The sequence below is a fragment of the Rhinatrema bivittatum genome, chromosome 1 (assembly GCF_901001135.1).
Source record: "Rhinatrema bivittatum chromosome 1, aRhiBiv1.1, whole genome shotgun sequence".
NCBI lineage: Eukaryota > Metazoa > Chordata > Amphibia > Gymnophiona > Rhinatrematidae > Rhinatrema > Rhinatrema bivittatum.
Genome location: NC_042615.1, coordinates 189359026 through 189380708, shown reverse-complemented (window position 1 = coordinate 189380708; position 21683 = coordinate 189359026). Strand labels below are relative to the sequence as shown.

At 43.4% G+C, this 21683-nt stretch overlaps 1 protein-coding gene across 1 annotated transcript in view; it reads right to left on the bottom strand.

Annotated features, from left to right (window-relative positions):
- KCNIP4 (potassium voltage-gated channel interacting protein 4) overlaps positions 1-21683 on the bottom strand; it is a 203014-nt gene that overhangs the window by 47521 nt on the left and 133810 nt on the right. Inside the window, exon 3 of the mRNA XM_029590312.1 lies at positions 5479-5549. Within this exon, the coding sequence (XP_029446172.1) occupies positions 5479-5549 (71 nt within the window). The remainder of the gene's footprint in view (positions 1-5478; positions 5550-21683) is intronic.

Sequence of the window (21683 nt, the reverse complement as noted above, 5' to 3'; positions counted from 1 at the left end):
TCAAGCCCAGCATCCTGTTTCCAACAGAGGCCAAACCAGGCCACAAGAACCTGGCAATTACCCAAACACTAAGAAGATCCCATGCTACTGATGCAATTATTAGCAGTGGCTATTCTCTAACTAAACTTAATTAATAGCTGTTAATGGACTCCTCCTCCAAGAACTTATCCAAACCTTTTTTGAACCCAGCTACACTAACTGCACTAACCACATCCTCTGGCAACAAATTCCAGAGCTTTATTGTGCGTTGGGTGAAAAATAATTTTCTCCGATTAGTCTTAAATGTGCTACTTGCTAACTTCATGGAATGCCCCCTAGTACTTCTATTATTCGAAAGTGTAAATAACCGATTCACATCTTCTCGTTCAAGACCTCTCATGATCTTAAAGACCTCTATCATATCCCCCCTCAGCCGTCTCTTCTCCAAGCTGAACAGCCCTAACCTCTTCAGCCTTTCCTCATAGGGGATCTGTTCCATCCCCTTTATCATTTTGGTTGCCCTTCTCTGTACCTTCTCCATTGCAACTATATCTTTTTTGAGATGCGGCAACCAGAATTGTACACAGTATTCAAGGTGCGGTCTCACCATGGAGCGATATAGAGGCATTATGACATTTTCCGTTTTATTAACCATTCCCTTCATAATAATTCCCAACATTCTGTTTGCTTTTTTGACTGCTGCAGCACACTTAGCCGATGATTTTAAAGTATTATCCACTATGATCCTGTGTGGTAATTCCTAATATGAAACCTAACATCATGTAACTATAGCATGGGTTATTTTTCCCTGTGTGCAACACCTTGCACTTGTCCCCATTAAATTTCATCTGCCATTTGGATGCCCAATAATTTAAATTTTCATATTTTATGCATATAAATGACATGCTATTTTGCGTGTCCAACTTTATGCCTTGTTTTTCCAACAGGTAAAGTTACATGTGTATATTTAGCCATACAACAATCTGATATTCAGACTCAATTTATGTGGGTATTTTGTGTTTGAAAATTGGTTGTTTTATATGTGTCTGAAATTATGAGGGTAACTTTGCAGGTAGGTCCACTTCTGACAAGTTACTCCAGTGTTTGTGAAAATCAGTACAATATTGCCTGCTGATTATAAGTATAAGAAAGTTGAAATTGTACTCTGGATGCAATTTACTGCAGTTACTGCCTTTAGTACAGCTCCTCTGTGTATTCCAAATATTATGCAGTTTTGAATATAGCTTCAGTGTCACAGACACAGATGAAAATATCATCATTATAGAAATCTAATATCATAGTTGTGTAGATTAATACCTATCCAGTTATAAGGAGAGAGAGTTATCTATTCAAAGTTTTTAAAATGGGGAGGCACACGCACTGCATTGCAGATACTTTTTTGCACATATGTGCAGGCCTGGCACCACCAGGTGTGCAAACCGTGCAATTGCACAGGGCGGCACACCCAGTGGGGTGGCATTGGGAGCAGGGAGAAGCCCATGCTGCTGCTGGTGGACCCGATCCCACTAACGGTGGAAGAAGAAGAGGCCCGTGTTGCCACCGGTGGACCCAATCCCACAGGCAGCAGAAGAAGGAGGACCATCATGTTGCCAGTGGACTCAATCTTATCAGCAGCAGAATTAAAGGAGGCCTGTGCTGCTGCCAGTGGACCCGATCCCACCGGCCGTGGAGGAAGGAGGTCCATGTTGCTGCCAGTGGACTTGATCCCATTGGCGGCAGAAGCAGGAGGCCACAGCAGAGGAAGCCCGTCTGGCAGCTCCTCCTCCTGAGCTGGCCACGCAGTATTGAACACTCGCAGTGCTAGAACTTCCTATATTCTTGTGAGATGAGAATACAGGAAGTGCTAGCACCATGAGTGTTGAATTACTGCAGTGACAGCACAGGAAGAGGAGCTGCAGAAGGGCTGCTCTCCACAAAGAAGAAGGTGCAGGCTGGCAGCAGCAGTGAGGAAGAATGAACAATGGACCCTGACTGCCTGGTCTTTATATGTGTGTGTATGTGTCTGTGTGTGTGTGTGTGTGTGTGTGTGTGTGTGTGTGTGTGAATGGGAGGCTGCCTGGAATGAATGGCTGTGTGAATGGGAGGCTGCCTAGGATGGGTGTGTGTGAATGGGAACCTGCCTGGGCTGTGTGTGTGTGTGCACATGCATGCATGGAAGCCTTTCTGGGATGAGCAGCTGTGGGTGTTGTGTGTGTGAGAATAGGAGCCTGCCTGGGAATTGGGCTGATTTATTTATTTATATTATTTTGTATAACGATATTCTGCATAACAATCATAACTGTTGACAGCATCAATAGAAATAACATCAAATAAAACATTGAATTTAAATTAAAACAAGAAATATCTTCCATAAAAGTTCATATAAGATAGCAATTAATATAAAACCTTGCTTTCTGCTAGCATGAGTGCTCTAATAAAAAAAATATAACATTGTTTAAAATACTTTATGATGATTCCTCTCCAAATACTCTTCTAAATAACCAGGTTTTTATTGTTTTTTTAAAAGTTTGGTAATTTGACTGTAGTCTTAACTCAGTCGGAATGGAATTCCAAAGTTTTGGTCCCGCCAAGGATCCTGACTTTACTCAAATGTGCTGACCTGACTGAAGGAATACTTAAAAAAAACCTTTGTTTGCTGATCATAGATTATGCTGCAGAGTATGAATCTGAAGGGCTACATTTAGCCAGTCTATTTTTTCATTATTTACTATTTAGTGCTTTATGTATTAGACAGAGAACATTCTATTCAATTCTAAATTTTATCGACAACCAATGCAATTCTATCAAGGTGGGTGTAATATGATCACATTTTGTAACATTGGTTAGGACTTTAGCCTCAGCATTCTGTAACAGTTGAAGCGGTCTCAAAGAATTATTCGGAAGACCCATTACAATAGTCCAGTTTGGAGAATATCAATGTCTGTAGTACTGTCCTAAAATTGTTAGGATATAGAAATGGTTTCAATTTTTTTATAATATGTAATGGATTTGAATGGGAGCTTGCCTGAGGTGTGAGTATGTAAATGGGAGTGTGACTGGGGTTTGTGTGTGTGTCTGGGGGTCATTTTCCAAGGAGTTACCGCAGGAGATAATTCCGCAAATTGCGCTAACAGCCATTAATGCGATTTGCGAATGCAAATTTTAAATTTTGTATTCAGGGGTGGAGTTGGGGCAGAGCATATGTAAAGTAGGAAAGAGTTATCGTGTGCCGCGAAACAGCCGCAGTGTTAATGCTGCAGGCTAGGGGGGGGGGGAGGGGAGAGCGAGAGAGCCTTGCTATAGTGCCTCCTCCCTAGACAGGTATTTGTATCCCTATGGCAGGCCCACCTAGCTTGATGGACACTCTACCTGGGCAACAACAAGCTAGGTGGAGAGAACATTGTCCAAATCTCATCTTGGAGTGAGTTTCCTCACTCCGAAGGTCATCAAATCTTCACAAGAGACCACTGTTCTGTTCGTACGTCTCATGTTGAATGTGAAACTGGCCCCAACCCCCTACACTAATACCTAATCCCCACCTCAAGTTACTAGGTGGGCCTGCCATAGGGATACAAATACCTGTCTAGGGAGGAGCAATTTGCACTAAGAGCGTGTTGCATAGCTGTTATCGCGATACACATGCTTATTAGCATAAGGTAACACCCCTTTTTGGTATTGCATGCAATATTGGAAAATGAGGCCCTCTGTGTGAGAGAAAGAGAAAATAGGGGGTGAAGGTAGATTCCAACCTGCCAGCAGCTGAAATGAAAATGAGGGCCTGGGGCTGCTGGTAAATCCCAACCAAAGATGATCTGGAGATGCCTACAGGTTTGTCTGAGAGAAAACCTATGTGTGTATGAGCATGTGTGTATAAAAAAGAGAGGAGAAACATGCATCCCACTGCCACTACTCCATGACAATCCCAGGGTGACTGGAAATCAAAAGATTCCAGGTATGAAGAGCATGATTTTTTAAAATCCTTTCTAGTTTATTTTTTAGGTGTTATTTGCTGTGTCTGCTGTTTTGAAGCATTTTATTGGTGTTTGGGACATTTAAAATACTTGTATATGAGTTTTTACTTATTTGATATTTTATTCATCAGCTTTTTTTGAAATATTATTAGTATGTTTTTAGTATTCTGATTATGTATTTATTTTATTTCTTGATTTTATTGTTTGATGTTTGAGGAATGGTGATGGTTCTGTTTTTTTCATTGTTGCACTGCATAGTATGTGGCTTCTTGCAGTTTCCAGTTCAGTTTTTGTCTGCACTTTGTATTTCTACTTTATGGTTGCTCTTCTGTATTTGATGAGGGTCTGTTTATGTTCTGCATGTGTGACTGAGGTGAGGCATTTTCCTAATAGGAAGTGTAATAGTGAATTCAGGCTTTCAGAGGGTCAAGCCCAAACCCAATACACATCACAATAGGCCTAATACTGTATGGGTTCCAAGTGTCCTTTTTGCAGGGCTTTCTGGTTGGCATCAAAGAAGTGCATGAAATATAATGTAAGTGATATTTTTTACCTCAGAATACTATTCTTTGATATTTTTCATGTACATTTTGTAAAATATAAATGCATAATTCTTAACTGTGTGTGTGGAATGAGGAAGGGGTGGAGCGCATTGTGTAAAGCTATAAGGTTGACCTGGGGTACCCCTGCACCAGCCATTGGTACGGGTGGGGTGTCCATTTTTAAAGTTTGAATCTCTGAAGGGAGCTGGGCTTTTTTTTGGTGGGACTGGGACAGAGAATGAATGAACGGGAAGGGTTGGGGGGGGGGGGGAGCAACACAATAATTGTTCGCACAGGGCAGCAAAAAATCTAGCACCGGCCTTGCATTTGTAACCTGCGTTATAGGAATTGGAGTCTGGATGGAGGTTAGGACACATGCACATACACTTTGATTTTAAAAAGTATGTGCATAAATTCTCTCTGCAAATAGTGCACCAAATAGCAGGCATAATAATGGGTGCATAGTTTTACCAGGATGCATTTCATGTATTTGCCTACTAACTTATATGCAATGCTACATAATTAACGCTGAAGAGTTTATATAGTCTATCTTGCATTTATAAACTATAATAAAATAGCAAAAAATGTAATTGACTAATCTTTCTTATTTTCATTTTAGTTCTTAAGAGATATTAGTGCTTGCAGTTTTTGACTGTTCTTCTTTCTTGACCATTCTGCACCTAAGTAAATGAGGGAGCTATTATAATGGCATTGATTAAAATTCCTTCTAGGCATCACACTAGAGGCAGGCAATGTATGAATGCAGCAGGAGCAACTGAAAAGTGGCCACAGAGAAAGCAGCAATACAAATGGCACACTTTTTACATCAAGCAACGTGTAATCTCATGCAAAATGTCGATTAGTATGAAAAAGGAGGTCCACAATGGAAGCAAAGGAAGAAACAACGGCATTAAGAAACAGGCAGATGGATATTCTTTAGACTCTCCTAGTACACTTGTCTTGCTCCTACTACTTGTATTACTTACCTCAAAACTCACAGATCCATTATGATCGGTGTCAAATGCATTAAACAGAAAGTGTGCATATGTTGTTGCATCTGAAATATTATAAGAAAAACATTTAAGTGATTTCATAGCATTTGTTAACAGGGGACCCAAGTTTATAACATAGTGCTTAGGGCTGGAGTCCGCATGTACAAAAGTAGACGTGGGCTTCAGTGATAATTTTCAAAGCAAACTTACATGCACAAGCTCACTTTGCAAATTTGCGGTATACGTGAAACCTTGTGTGGCATATACAATATGCGCACAGTTCTGCCTGCATGGGAGCGGGTATAAATGTTCACACATACATTTAGGTACATTTTTAGAAGGTATGCATGTAAATGGTTTTCCCCACCTTATTTCCATCCCTAGGAATGTATTTTTCAAGTATATATGAAATCGCTTTCATGCATATTGTAAATGTTCAACCCCTGGGGTAATTTTGGAAAGGTCTATAAACACAGTAAAATGATGTATTATGCAAGTATCTGTTTTTGAAATTTCACTCCAAAATTACAGCATGCAGCTGTGGCACTATAATTTGCCCAGAGGCTTATGTACTATGCTATGTTAACATGGGCCATTATCAGGTGTTAATTAATGCGTGATAATACCTCCTGTTAATCACTTGCAAGTAATTTAGGTGGGGAATAACACACATTAAATTTCGAGTGTTAACCAGACATTATTGCAAAAAAATCTTAACTACTGTATACCTCCCTGAGATGTAAACATTTCTTGTGATAATGGATCTGTGCTGATATTTGCATATTTTAATGCATGTTATTTTGTCATTTGAATGTGGGTAATGGACTGTTTTACATTACATTATGCAGTGCATTATCTAGTTTTGCATAGATCTCGTGCTGAAGTTTGTGAGAGCTTAATAATGTGCAGTCAATTTTTCAAATGGACTTGCACGCTTTATTTGCCATTTTAGCCCATGCTAATATATTTGTAGATTTTGGTGCTGGTTAGAAGATCAATCTTCTCCTAATAATGTATCCCTTAAGAAATTCTGAAACTGATAATGCTATAATACTTTGTAGATTAACGTTCAGTCAGTTTTTAATCTATTCCTATAATGAGTGTTTATGTATTTGCATTGATAGAATGCATTCAGTATACCAAACACTTGCCACCCTCTCTTGTATGCTATTTAGATAGATTTCCTTCACCTATGAAGCATCCTTAGGAGTTTGTGATCCTTTTACACTGGCCATTAAAAAGTATGTTTAATACATTAACCGGGCAGCCTGGACACCCATGGTTCTATCTCGCCCATCCGGGCCGGACGCTCAACATTACACAGACACAACGAAAATGTAAGTCATAACTGGGATGCAATGGCCACAGCCGTTTATTAGAGTACCCGAACAGGGGAGTCTAGTTTAGGCACCGAGTTCTGCTGCCACTGCCTAATCTGAACCACAGGGCAGGTGCCGATATCTCTATTTCTTTCCACCCAAGCGGAAACAGGAGGGGGTGGTCACGCTCTCACGAGCGCCCCGAACAGTGGTGGAGCGCCGTTACTGCCGAAGCCCCTTGCAAACATGCCAGGCCGTCAATTCGTCAAGGTCCAATCCCCAGCTTTGACATTCGGCATCAATGGCCAATTACCGAGTGGTGGTCCCCAAGACCTCTCTCTTCCTTACCAGCACCACCCTGCATCATTTACAGCCCCCAGAATTACAATAGTCTTTCCAGGACTCAGTCACCGCTGCTGTGACAGAATAACAATGAACAATCATAATTTGCTAACTAGCAATTCGTACTGGCTAATAACGGGGTGGGTTGGATGGGAAATCGCACTGCACCGGAGTCAATAACTGGGAAGGCAAGAATCACTTTCCTTTTACACCCCCCCCCCCCCCCCAAACACATTTCCCCTTTTCCTTGCTTCACTGAAAAACGACAAACATCTTTATTTGGTCAAATAAAGGCCGCAGTTTATTTACACCAGACCTGAGCCCCATAACTTTATAACAAAGCAAAAACATGACCCCCCCCCCTTTGTAACATCCTTCTTAACCTGCCCCCCACCTCATCCAAGTGGTAGAGCTCCACCTGTATCCTCCAGACCTCTTACCCCACCTCGTCCGAGCGTGGGTAAGTGATATCGCCTCTGAGCATTGGCCCCCCTCTTGCTCATTGGCCATCTCGTGCAGCAGCCCCCCCGCGCTGCACAAGATTCTCCCCCCCCCCCTTTTGCATACCTTTTAACAATACAATAAATCAAAAACATTTGGGCTCGGGTTTACCGCCACCACTGCGACAAATACATATAACCATACACTTTAACAATACCACAACGACCCCCTCTGGGCGGGAGGGAGGGAAAGCTTCTTGCCTGCTGCCTCGGCCGTTTCCCTGCCAACTGAGGCTCAGTAATGGCTGCTCCCACTGACTCACTTTCCTCGTCCAATCCCTGGTCAGCCTTTAAAATTCCTATACCCTATTGGCTCCCTACCTAGCCCCCTCCCCCCCCCCATCCTTTCTAATTCTTCCCCTTTGTTTTTCTTCCTCACTAGGGCCTCGCTCTCTTGCTGCCCGTTATTTTCGCAGTGTGAGACAAGCTCACCCTGCTTTAACGAAGGAAGAGGCTGAACAAAGGGGAGCCAGAGGATTTTAAGTCTCCCACCGGCCCTTCTCCCCTGGCCGATGTCATCGTGTCGCTTCTCTGACCAACTGAGTGATCTGGCGTCAGGGCACGTTCTGAAGATGTCACCGCGCCCGATGCCAGATCAACCAGGGGGATGTCGCCATGAGCAGCGCCCCAGCACAAACAAGAGGAGCCCCTACTCATGGCGCCATTACAGCCTGCCACTGCTGGATGGAGGGGGGAGAAGGGATCCCCCTTCCGCGCATGTCTGATAAGCCCTGCGTGGCTGTGGCGGTACCCACATGGATGCAGCGGGCACCTGGTTATTCCAGGCATCTGCACATCCATGTGGGGGCGTCTTCTATGTGCACCAACTGCTCCTAATTTTAAGAAGATACTCGAGCACAGCTAGTGCGTTTGTGTCTTCCATAGGATTTTGTGGAATTTAAGCCTGTATGTCAGCAAATTTTAAAACATACTCGCACAAGACATATTCCTAGTTTTCCAATTAGTCCACCAGTTTGTCCAGTTAAACTGAGGGCTTTCAGACCGCTCTGGTTCTTCATCCTGCACACTGCTCAGTTGACCCAGACCCCTCATTCTTTTCTATAAGCCCAAAAACTCGAGATCTACAGACTTGATCCTCATCAGAAGCAGCAGTAAAGTTATGTGGATATTTAGCCTACATGCACTTGCGGTTTTCTTGCAGGTTAGGAAAATGGACGCTCATTAATTGTGTTATCCAGGATCTGACCAAAGATAAAAAGATGGTTAACAATGTTTGATTAGCAGGCCAAGAAGACAACACCAACAAGAAAAATTGAATGTTATCACATATAGCCTATAGTTGACACCCACACTTGCCAGTAATTTATACAACAGAGACATATAGATGTTGAATAAGGCTACTGAGAGAGCATAGTCTTGAGCAACACCAGTGGCTATGCTATGCACTTCAACGGAGGATGTTACAATGGACATGTGTTATGTTTGATCTGATATAGGACTTGAACCAGAAATCCCAATCTGAGAGAGACTAGTTAAGTGTATCGCATGCTACAATAATGTTCAGAAATACCATTATGAAACTAGCTCCAAGGTCAAATCCACATCTGATGGTAATTAAACTAGTCAATAACAAGGTCTCTGTATTCAAGTATGTGGAGAAGTGTGTGGGACCAGGAGCAGGGCGCAGTGCACATTGAGGGAGAAAGAAGCCTGAATTGTGTTGCTGTGTGTTGACTGAAAAACAACTTTTTCTACAAAATTGGATTTTGTTTTTGACATCACAAACCCTGTTTGGCACCCCTGATTGAAAAAAAAAAAAAAAAAAGCTTGCAGCCAAGCTGATCTGGCACCAGGAGTAAACTTTCCAGCACTAAGAAAACATGAGTTAAGCCAGTGCATCTCTCTGTTTTGAGGTACTAGCTAATGGCTCCATTTGCATAGAATTTCATTGCCAGGGCACTAAGCAGCATGCACTATTTTATGTGCACATTTCTGTGTGCCCAACTCCTTGCTGCATTGGGAGTACAGTCTGTGCACAAAACGAGTGCCCAACTGTGGATAAAACTTTATGTACCTTATTACATCAGGCCCTTAGTCTGACTACTATGCTCCACCCCAGAATGCCTGGTTAAGTTTTAGTTTGGGATTTAGCCAGACAAATCATTTTGAATACAAACCTCTGTTACTTTGTTACTATATTACTGCCCCAGTCACCTGACACCCCTCCCAATACCCATACCCCACCCCTACATACGTCCACCCATCTGCCCCTACTCACACCTCCCGCATTCCTACATACCAACCACACACTCACAAACCTACACACTTCTACCCCACTATACTCTTGCACACTTCTACTTCACTATACCCATGCTCTTGCACACAAATCCACATCACACATACTCCTGCATCCACATAGCCATCTCCCACACACTTCTCCACATAATTCTAAACCCACACATACACTACCCCCTCACAAATTCACAGCTCACATTTCTACACCTCACACATACTCTTAAACAGCCACACCCACATATACACCCATCCACTCCACATCCCTATATTCCCACTTACCTGCCACAACCTCACTCACTCCTTTATATCTACTACACAAAATTATACCACTTTCCACACACCATACACATCTCACACAAATCCACAACTCACATACTCCTACATCCACAAATCCACCACAGATTTGTCTTTATATACTCTTACACATCCACACACCCCAAACTCCTCATATATTTCCACTGCCACCCACATTTCCAATACACACAAACCACATACCTTTTACGCCACACACCCCTCATCACATACACACTCCCCCACATGCTTTCCTATTTCCTTACACCTACACAAATTCACAACCCGCACACTCCTGTAACCACATAGCCATCACAAATATTTATTTATTTATTTATTTATTTATTTATTTATTGTTTTTGTTATACCGAGTTTCATGACTGGCATCACATCAACCCGGTTTACAATTAACAATGTGTGAAAAGCATAAGGTAACGTGATAACAATATTCCCAATAGAACTGTGAACTTTAAATACAGAGAATCAATTGAAGGGTGAGAAGTTACAATAAAACAATAAAACAGGGAAAATTAACTTGGAGCTGGAAGAGGGGAGAGATTGAACAATGCAATATTTACATTTCAGCCAATTAGTGTAGTAGTATAGCGGAGTGAATAAATAAGCCTATGTGAATAAATGGGACAGTACATAAATATGAAACGGTAAAATAAGTAACCAAGAGAATAAATATGACACAGTAGTGAATGATAATAATATGATAAAACTCCGCAGGTAATGATGTGCGTAAGTTTAGGGTAGTTGGATTCTTATTTAGATCCAGTTATTGCATGCGAGTTTGTGTTGAAGAGTGGAGGTTTTATTCAAGGCTTGGAAATGCTTTTTTGAAAAGCCAAGTTTTTAGTCTTTTTCTAAATGTTAGAGAGCATGGTTCCTGTCTCAAATCCGGTGGGATAGAGTTCCAAAGAGATGGACCTGCTGAAGAGAAGGCTCTGAGACTCAAGGATTTATGTTGGAAGGTTTTGGCATTTGGAATTTGGAGTGACTCTTTGTAGTATTCCCTGATGGGTCTGGCGGAAGTGTATTTTTTAAGTGGTATTTGTAGATCGAGTTGTGTGTGTTGGTTAATGGTCTTGTATATGATGTTGATGGATTTGTACATGATTCTATAGTGGATAGGTAACCAATGGAGGTTTTTGAGGATGGGGGAGATGTGGTCAATTTTCCTGGAATTTGTAAGCACTCTGGCTGCAGAGTTCTGAACCATTTGAAGGGGTTTGGTATAGGGATGTGAATTGTTTTAGGACGATTAAAATTATCGTCCGATAATTTTAATATCGTCTTAAACCGTTATGGAACACAATACAATAGAGATTCTAACGATTTATCATTATAAATCGTTAGAATCGTGAGCCGGCACACTAAAACCCCCTAAAACCCACCCCCGACCCTTTAAATTAAATCCCCCCACCCTCCCGAACCCCCCCCAAATGAGTTAAATAACCTGCGGGTCCAGCGGCGGTCCGGAACGGCAGCGGTCCGGAACGGGCTCCTGCTCCTGAATCTTGTTGTCTTCAGCCGGCACCATTTTCCAAAATGGCGCCGAAAAATGGCGGCGGCCATAGACGAACACGATTGGACGGCAGGAGGTCCTTCCGGACCCCCGCTGGACTTTTGGCAAGTCTCGTGGGGGTCAGGAGGCCCCCCACAAGCTGGCCAAAAGTTCCTGGAGGTCCAGTGGGGGTCAGGGAGCGATTTCCCGCCGCGAATCGTTTTCGTACGGAAAATGGCGCCGGCAGGAGATCGACTGCAGGAGGTCGTTCAGCGAGGCGCCGGAACCCTCGCTGAACGACCTCCTGCAGTCGATCTCCTGCCGGCGCCATTTTCCGTACGAAAACGATTCGCGGCGGGAAATCGCTCCCTGACCCCCGCTGGACCTCCAGGAACTTTTGGCCAGCTTGTGGGGGGCCTCCTGACCCCCACGAGACTTGCCAAAAGTCCAGCGGGGGTCCGGAAGGACCTCCTGCCGTCCAATCGTGTTTGTCTATGGCCGCCGCCATTTTTCGGCGCCATTTTGGAAAATGGCGCCGGCTGAAGACAACAAGATTCAGGAGCAGGAGCCCATTCCGGACCGCTGCCGTTCCGGACCGCCGCTGTACCCGCAGGTTATTTAACTCATTTGGGGGGGGTTCGGGAGGGTGGGGGATTTAATTTAAAGGGTCGGGGGTGGGTTTTAGGGGGTTTTAATGTGCCGGTTTTGCGATTTTTAGATTTTTAGATTTTTCACGATTTTTCACGATATTTTACCCCCCCCAAACGGCAACAATACGATTCCCTCCCCCTCCCAGCCGAAATCGATCGTTAAGACGATCGAGGACACGATTCACATCCCTAGTTTGGTATAAGAAGCTGGGAGGCCTAGTAGTAATGAGTTGCAATAATCTAGTTTAGAAAAGATTATTGCTTGCAAGATTGTTCTAAAGTCTTGAGCGTGGAAAAGTGGTTTAATTCTTTTCAGAATATGTAATTTGTAGAAGCAATCTTTGGTGGTTTGGTTAATGAATGTTTTGAGGTTGAGACGATTGTCTAAGATAGCTCCTAGATCTCTTACGTGGGTTGTTTGAAGGAGTGTGGGTGGTTTTGGAAGTGAGTTATTGTTTTCCGGTGATATGAGCAGGAATTCCGTTTTCGAAGCATTGAGTACGAGGTTTAGGCTGGTGAGGAGAATACTCATGCACACAAATACTCATGCACACAAAGCCTCTATATATTCCCACATCCACCACACACTCTCACAGTCATACAACTTTTATACACCCACACCTCATCCTAATTCCCCATAAATCATACACTCACAATCACCTACCACCCATACACATACACTATATATCTCCATCAACCTGTCCCCCTAATCCCTACACCCACAATGTTCTACACACATATACACCCTCCACCCAAATTCCACACATTCCTACAAACACCCCCACAAACCCATAACCACAGACTCCTACATACACACACACACCTACTATACTCATCCATACACACAGACTCCTACATTCCCACAAAAGCCTACAAACTAGACACTCCTACATCCACACTCACCATGCACACAATTACGCTCCCCAATGTATCCATGCACATACACAGCCCCCACACACCCCACTTACAGCCCTAAAAACCATACCCAATTCCCCTAAACACACCTCCACCACAACCCCCCAATACCTACTCCATATCCTCACACACATACCCTTTCTACAAATATATGTCGGAAAGCATTTCTGAAGCTATGCCTCTACATATTGTCCATACTTGTTTTAAATAAAAAATGAAGTCCTTGATGACTGATTTTTTTTCACTTTTAGGGGTGTATATATGTCTGAATTCTGGGTATGAGTGTAGGTATATGAATGCCAGTGTGTAGGGTATGTCTCGACATGGTATATTGTGTGAGTACTAGTGAGAAAGACAGTGAGAACTAGTGAGAAATGTGGGATTGGAGGTGTGTATGTGTGTGTTTTTGTGTGTGGAGGGGGATATGTGGCAAGTCTGTGTTGAGGTACTTTTACTGTCGGTACTGCATTTTAACAGGCTAGTGCTACAGTGATCACAGCACTGTCTCATTAAAAGCATCAAAAATGGCACCAAAACAAAACTTTTCCCAACCTTGTACTAAGACATTTTTTGGATTCCATTCCAAAAATATAAAATAGAGTACAAAGAGATTGTATGGCAGGGCTGGATCTCTTGAATTTCCATGAGAGGAATATAAAATAATATTTTCTGTCCTACGGGAATTCCTTCATGAGTGACCAGGAAGATCGGATGATTGGGGTTTGATAATCTTTAGAGATGGTGGTTGTATTTGTAGATAGTGTACAGTTGTGAGTGGATTGCTTATTTGTTGCTATTGTTATATGAAATATTTGAGCAGTTGGATTAGCAGCCCTTCCTTCCTAATGAGAGTGGGATGGGCTCAAGCTATGTTTCTTGACTAGTAATGTACTTTTGTTTTTATTATTATATATGTTGATGCTTTATTTTATTATGATATGTTTTTATACTTTGTTGTACACTTCTTTAATTCAAGAAAAGCAGTTATGGTGACCTTGAGCAAGAGTAAAGATATTGAGCACGATTTTCAAAGGGATTTCTGTGGTAAAACAGTGCTTTACCCATAGAAATGGCCAGACTGATATGCGGGCAATATTATGAGCATATATCCTCTAGGGTAGATTTTAAAAGGGTGCATGCACTACCCGGCGTGCACACATATACACCCAATTTTATAACTTGCGCGCGCAGGCACGTACAAGTTATAAAATCAGGGTTCGGCGCGCAAGTGGGTGCACAATTGTGCGCCTTGCGTGCACCAAGCTGCGCTGCCTTCCCCCATTCCCTTCCCCCTAGCCTGACCTTCTCTCGCCTTCCCCTAACCTTCCCGCCCCCAGCCCTACTCTAACCCCACCTGACTTTTGTCTTACCTTTCGCGCCTGCCTCTGGGCAGGCGCAAGTTGCATGCGCCGGCAGCCTGTTGGCACGCGATCCTCCGACACAGCAGCAATGGCCACTATGTCGGAGGCCTCTGGCCCCGCCCCAGCTCTGCCTCGGACCACCCCTTTAGTAAAGCCCCGAGACTTACACGTGTCCTGGTGGTTTATGCGTGTTGCCGGGCCTTTTTAAAATAGGCCTGGCGTGCGTAACCCCCTCTATGCGCGTAGAGCTTTGAAAATCCGGCCCTCTGTGCATGCAATTTTAAACACACCAGGGAGAGGCATTTCAGAGGGCGAAGTTTGCATTTACGCTCACACCTTTTGATTTTGAAAGGGATCCATGTAAATTTCTCTAAGAACGTTCCCTGCACAAAGTAGCAGAAGTAACTCTGTGTTGGTAGTTTTCATGGGACGATTTTCAAAGCATGCGCCTGCATGTAAGTTCAGTTTGAAAATGGGAGTAAGTTAGGCAAATTTATAGGGGCTGTTATATAAAATTACTGTGATTAAGGGTAGAGGCTTCTAGGAGGAAAATAAAAAACCTACATATCTAAGGGAGGAAATTGCGGGAATGGAGCCAGTGAGAGAGAGTATAGGAGGGCTCTGGATATCTTTTTTTCATGCCCTTGTGAATATCTTTATGAACGTTTCAAAACAGCCCAAACCATGGCTGAATGTCCCTATTATGCTTTCTGAAGGCCAAAATTGCCTTCGGTGTATCCACCCCAAATCTTTGACTGATGGGATATCATTTTCTCCCTCTATTCAAGTGCAACCACATTTCCAGCAATATATAACAAAGGCATGCTTAATCTAAAATTGTGCTAAATTGTGTGAAACATCTACCTCTGTAATTAGAGGGATTTAACATGGCTCCTTTCCTTCAAAATACTGCTCAGAAATCATAATTATTAAAACATTAATATTATGACATCTTAATTCAGGTGTGGAAAGAAAAGCAATGCCTCAACAAGTTGCTCATTTAATCTCATATATCAAATTATGATTTGAGCAAGATATTAAAGTTAAATGGGGTATGATTCTTCAAGCAAACGGCATACTGTAAATTATTCTAAAAATCTCATCTATCATTGAATCTGCTTTCTCAAGGTCCCATTTGTGATCCCTCTTAGATGGAATGGAATAGGTGACCTCTTGTGGTCCTTTCAAGTGCCATCTTTTTGTAATTGTTTAGTTAACAGAATAATTTCAGACTAGGCTCATGGTATCCCTAGCCATGTGGACAGTTAGAGGCCTTAATGTACTATAAGATCCCAGTTCCCAGTGTTATGAAAGAAAGTAGGCGCTGTAGAGCATGAGTGAGAATCGTCTGCAGATCTTCCTGCATTTAATTGCTTAACTGTGCCTGGGAGACTTTTTTTTTTAACAGCACAGCCTTGCTTCTGATGCCAGACCCAGGTGTAGTTTGGGCAAAGCCCTGCCCTCTCCCCAACATTGTAACTAATGCAAGGATAGGCAAACCTGGAGTGCTTCCAGCTAGTCTGGTTTTCAGGATATCCACACTAAATATGCATGAGATATATTTGTATGAAATGGAGGCAGTGAATGGATATATAGCTCATACATATTCAGTGTGGATATCCTGAAAACCTATTACGGGTTGGATGGGCATTAATTGATTTAAATAGAATCCCACAAAAATAGACGTGTTATGGGTAAATAAATCCAAACTTCCAGATCTTATCACCCATGGATGTGCTTGATAGAATCTCAGGTCCATAATTTAGAGGTTACCTTGGATACTAATCTGACTATGGAGCTTTCAAATCATGGTGGTAGTGAATACGTTTTTGTTACTGAGGCAGCTATATCAACTGTCTAATTCTAGACCAAGAAAACATGGTGTTGGTAAGCCATTCTATAATTATGGCCCACATTGACTTCTGTAATGCATTATAAGTGGGCCTCCTTGGAAATATTATCCAGAAGCTAAATTAATACAAACGCAGCAACTTGCCTTTTTTGCTGACACTAATTTGAGAGGGAATATTAAGTCACTTTTGAAATATTTACATTGGCTTCAAGTTTAAAATGCTATCACTTGCCTTTAAGACTTTATTAATAAATCAATCAATCAATTAATTAATTACAAGGTTTTATTACTTGCTTTCCTACCTGAGTACTTGAAGGTACAGGGTTACAACATGGTATATATTATATTATATCACAATACATTATAATGTCACAAGTAGGTGCCTAAGTGCTGCAGGACAGTTTTCTGAAACTCATTGCTCAGATTCAACCACTTGCAGTAAAAGATATCAGTGTTTCCCTGTTCACATTAGAACATACAATGTGCCATGCTGGGTCAGACCAAGGTCTATCGAACCCAACATCTTTCTTCAACTGTGGCCAGTCCAGATTGCAAGTACCTGGCAGATCCCATAGAGTAGATCTAATTCCTATTACTCACTCACTGGTCTACCTGACTAATAACGTATGGACTTTTCCTCCAGGAACACGTCCAAACCTCTTTTAAACCCCACTATGCTAATCACATTGATCATGTCCTCTGAAACCAGATTCCACAGCTTGATACTGCATCGAGTGAAAAAGTACATTTTATGAATTGTTTTGAATCTGCTGGTTGTTAGTTTCTTGGAGTGTCCCCTTGTTTTAATATTATTTGAAAGGGTAAACAACTGTCTTTTATTGACCAGTTCCACCTCACTCATGACTTTATAAACTTCTATCTTGTCCCCTCTCAGGCTTTTTTTTCTCCAAGCTGAAGAGCTCTAACCTGTGTAACATCTCATCAAGGCAGAGATGTTCCATTCCTTTTGTAATTTTTTTCACACTCCTTTGCAACTTTTCTAGATCTGCCATGGATTTTTCAGATGAGGTGACCAGAACTGCATGCAATACTCAAGATAGGGTCACACCATTGCTCAGTACAGAAGCAATATGATATTTTCTGTTTTATTCTCCATCCCTGTTTGGATCATTCCTAAAATTCTATTTGCTTTCTTGACTGCCACAAAACACTGAACTGAGGATTTAAACATATTGTCCACAAGTTGTCCTGGGTAGTGACTCCCAGTATAGAACCCAGCATTGTGTACTTGTAGTTGGGATTATTTTTCCCTACGTGCATCACTTTTCCCTTTTCCACATCAAATTTCATCTGCCATTCAGTTGCCCAGTCTCTTAGTCTTGCAGGGTTCTTCTGTAGTTCCTTGTAATCCATTGCTTTGTAACAAATTTGAATACTTTTTTGTTATATGCAGATTTGATCACCTCGATCATCATTCCCTTTTCCAGATAATTTATGAAAATGTTAAACAGCACAGGTTTCAGTAGCGATCCCTGTGGTACTCCACTTACAACCTTCCTCCATTTGGAAAACTGTTGCATTTCATGGCTTGGGGAAGACCCCCGTGAGCTGCACTACTCACCCCAATGCGACTGGGCCTTCTCTTCAGATGTGGCAGTGCACCACCATCTACATTGATGGTGGTGCTGCCGGACCCCACTGATGCTCCCGAATTTAAAGGGCCCTCGGCAGGAAACCCCCCTGTGGCACTTTTAGATGACATCGCACACTTACTTCTACTTAAGGGCAGTCCAGTCACCCTTCAAACACCTTAGCAATATGTCCTCCTATGTTTTTTTTGTGAGAGTTACTTCCACCCTTTGTCTAAATGGCTTTTGAATACTGATCTCTAAATCTGGGCCTTCCCCTGACTCTCCACCTAGCTCTCCTCCTTTCATTTTCTCTCTGTCTCTTTTTCACAAGAGACATGCTGATTTACTATTTGTTCTCCATAAGGGGGCGGGGCTACCAAAGATAGCTCCACCCTCTTAAAGAATTAAAGAACCAATACATATTCTGGAATTTAGGAAAAGTGCTGCAGATAAAGGGCACAAATAAAAGGCTAAAAGTGACTGGCCTCTGAACAAGGTAAGAGGGATAAGGGAAGTAAACCAGAGACACTTTGCCCCTACATATGCAGATAAACCCTGATTTTCTGCACAGCTGTAATTAACCTCAGTTGTGCATCTCAATTACTAGCACACCTTCTGTGGCTGCTACCCTCATTCCAACTGGCTGTCTACCAAATGTCTCTAAACAACATTTCCTAGGAGCCCTGTGCTTCCTGTTCCTTCTGATCCTATAGTTCTCTAGCCAACTCTTGTTTACTTTTTTCTGCCTTGAAGCAATGTTCTCTGGGAATGATCTTTAGATCTCCCTCTGCCTTCTGGAGTTTCTAATTGTTCTATCTCTTCAGGCTGCTTCTGCCTGTGTGAACCCACTGGTTCATCACAATAAGCATGGCATAAATGCCAAACATATCATACTTAGGGGCAGATTTTCAAAGGGGTACGCGCATAAGATACGCGCGTACCCCCCGAAAACCTGCCCCAAGCTCCCCCTGCACATGCTGAACCTATGTTGCATAGGCTGCCGGTACGCACAAAGCCCCGGGACACACGTAAGTCCCAGGGCTTTCCTGGGGGGGGGGCATGTTTGGGGGGTGTGTCGCGGCTGGTGCGTCATCGGGGGCGTTCCGGGGGCGGGGCCGCGGCTGTGGTTCCGGCCCAGGGGCATTCCGGGGGCGTGGCCACGGCCTCCGGACCAGCCCCCAGACCAGAACATGGCGCACTGGCAGCCAGCCCGGTGCGCGCAAGTTACGCTTGCCTTGGGCAGGCGTAACTTTTGCAATAAAGGTAGGGGGGGGAATTAGTTAGGGCTGGGGGGGCGGGTTAGTTAGGGGAAGGAAAGGGAAGGTGGGGGGGCACCGGAAAGAAAGTTCCCTCCGAGGCCGCTCTGATTTTGGAGCGGCCTCAGAGGGAATGGAGGCAGGCTGCGTGGCTCGGCGCACACAGGCTACTGATTTTGCGCAGCCTTGCATGCGCCACCCCCAGATTTTAAAAGATACACGCGGCTATGCGCATAGCTATTAAAATCTGGTGTACTCTTGTTTGCGCTGGGTGCGCAAACAAAAGTACGCGCTTGCGTACTTTTTTAAAATCTGCCCCTTAATATATAGATAAGATTAATATATAAAACACCAAAGCACAAATAACACATCATACTTAATAAAATAGATAAGAGAGTACCAAAACAAGTGGTTATTTAATATTTATTTAATTAAAAATGTATATCCAACCTATCTACAATTCTAGGTGGGTTACAATTTACTTACACAAAAGTTGGTCACAGTCATAAATACAATTAATCAAATAAAACAACAAATGATTAAATACAATGGAGGGAGATCAGAGATGTAATATAGTGTTTTAGCCTGCAAGAATGACCATGGAGATGCTTGTGGGAGTGTCAAGTCTTTACTGTATGGCAGTATGTCAGGGGCTAATCTGGTTCTTGTTGGAAAGGAGTTCCACAATCTGGGGATAAAAGAAGAGAAGGCATGCTTCCAAGTTTAGGATAATCCAGAATCTTTAGGGCAGTGTTGGAGTGTTTCCTTTTTAGATCTTACATGGGTTAGGTTTATTATACTTAAAAAAATGTCTTTTCCTATATAATACCTCGAGATCTTTACAGTCAGCTCCTGCTGGTATTCTTTGTACTTATCTCCAGAAGAGATAACATGAGTGGGGACTAATAAAAAAGCTTTTTTGTGTACTATGCCCAATTATGGAATAAGCTACCTAAAGAAGTGTGCTTATGTCCAGATTTCTTTATGTTTAGATATGTATTGAAAACCTGGCTATTTCAGTAGGCATTTGGAGCATTGTTTTAGTTATTTTTACCTGTAGATAATTTTATAATAATAATTTATTATATTTTGGGGGATTCATTAAAGTTTTATATTTTGTGAATTTAGTCATGTTTGGATTTCATTTATTTGTGTTGGGCGCCCCGGCCGTGCTAAGGCCACTGCCGGGTCTGCTCACCTCTCTCTTCCCTCTGGGGTCTCTGTCCTTCTTCGCCAGCTGCCGCAGTGAGTCACCTGCACCCCAGATGCCTGGCGCCCATGTCTCTGGCTCATTCCAGCTCCCAGGCCTCACAGCATGGCTCGCATCGGGGCTCCGCAGCCTCGGCCTAATTGGTCCCGCCCCTAGGCCGACCTTTAAAGACGCCACGGCGGGAAACTGCTCTGTGGCACCCGGCAATGAAGTCACCTGAGCCCTGCATATAAGGCAGGGCTCAGCCGCTCACTCTTCGCCTTCGCAAATGGGCGTCACATCAAGCGAAGCTATTTGCCGTCCTTGTTCCTGTGCTTGTTCCAGTGTTCCTGCGTTCCTGTGCTTGTTCCAGTGTTCCTGTGCTTGTTCCAGTATTCATGTGTTCCAGGGTTCCTGTGCCTGTTCCAGTGTTCTAGCATCCGTTCCTCAGTTCCTTCGTTTCTGAGTCTTGTTCCACATTCCGCTACCCAGGTAGTACCTCCTCGAACTGATACCCGGTACTGACCAAGGCCTGCTTTTGACCTCGCTTGGACTGATTACCTGGAACTGACCTCTGCTTGCCTTTGACCACATTTGGACCGAGACATGGAACTGACCTCTGCTTGCCTCTGACCACATTTGGACCGATACCTGGAACTGACCTCTGCTTGCCTTTCACCACGTTTGGACCGATACCTGGTACTGACCTCTGCTTGCCTCTGACCACGCTTGGACTGAATCCTGGAACTGACCCTTGCTTTGGCTGACCATCCTTGGATGGATACCCTGGCTTTGACCCTTGTGCTCCATTCAGACACTTTCTTTGCTTCTCCTGTGACCACCAGGTCCACCTGCCTTGAAGCTGCTGTGGCCTTCCTTGAGCTAGACCACTAGGCGCTGCCAACCCTGCCCAGAGGACCTTCAGTTCCTGCCTCGTACCTGTGGTCTCTGGTACTCTCTGTTCCGGTCTAGCTCGCCTGTTCTCTGACAGCCGCACACCTCTTCTCTTGGTGGGCACACCTCTCCATCATCTCTCCGGGAGACCCCCAGAGGCCCATCTAAGCTCAGGCGGTTTGGGAATCCAAGGGCTCAACCCGCGGAGCCCCCGGACCGTTATTGGTGAAGTTCCTGTTAGCCTCTGTCTTCTTGTGTGCTCCGCCTTCTGG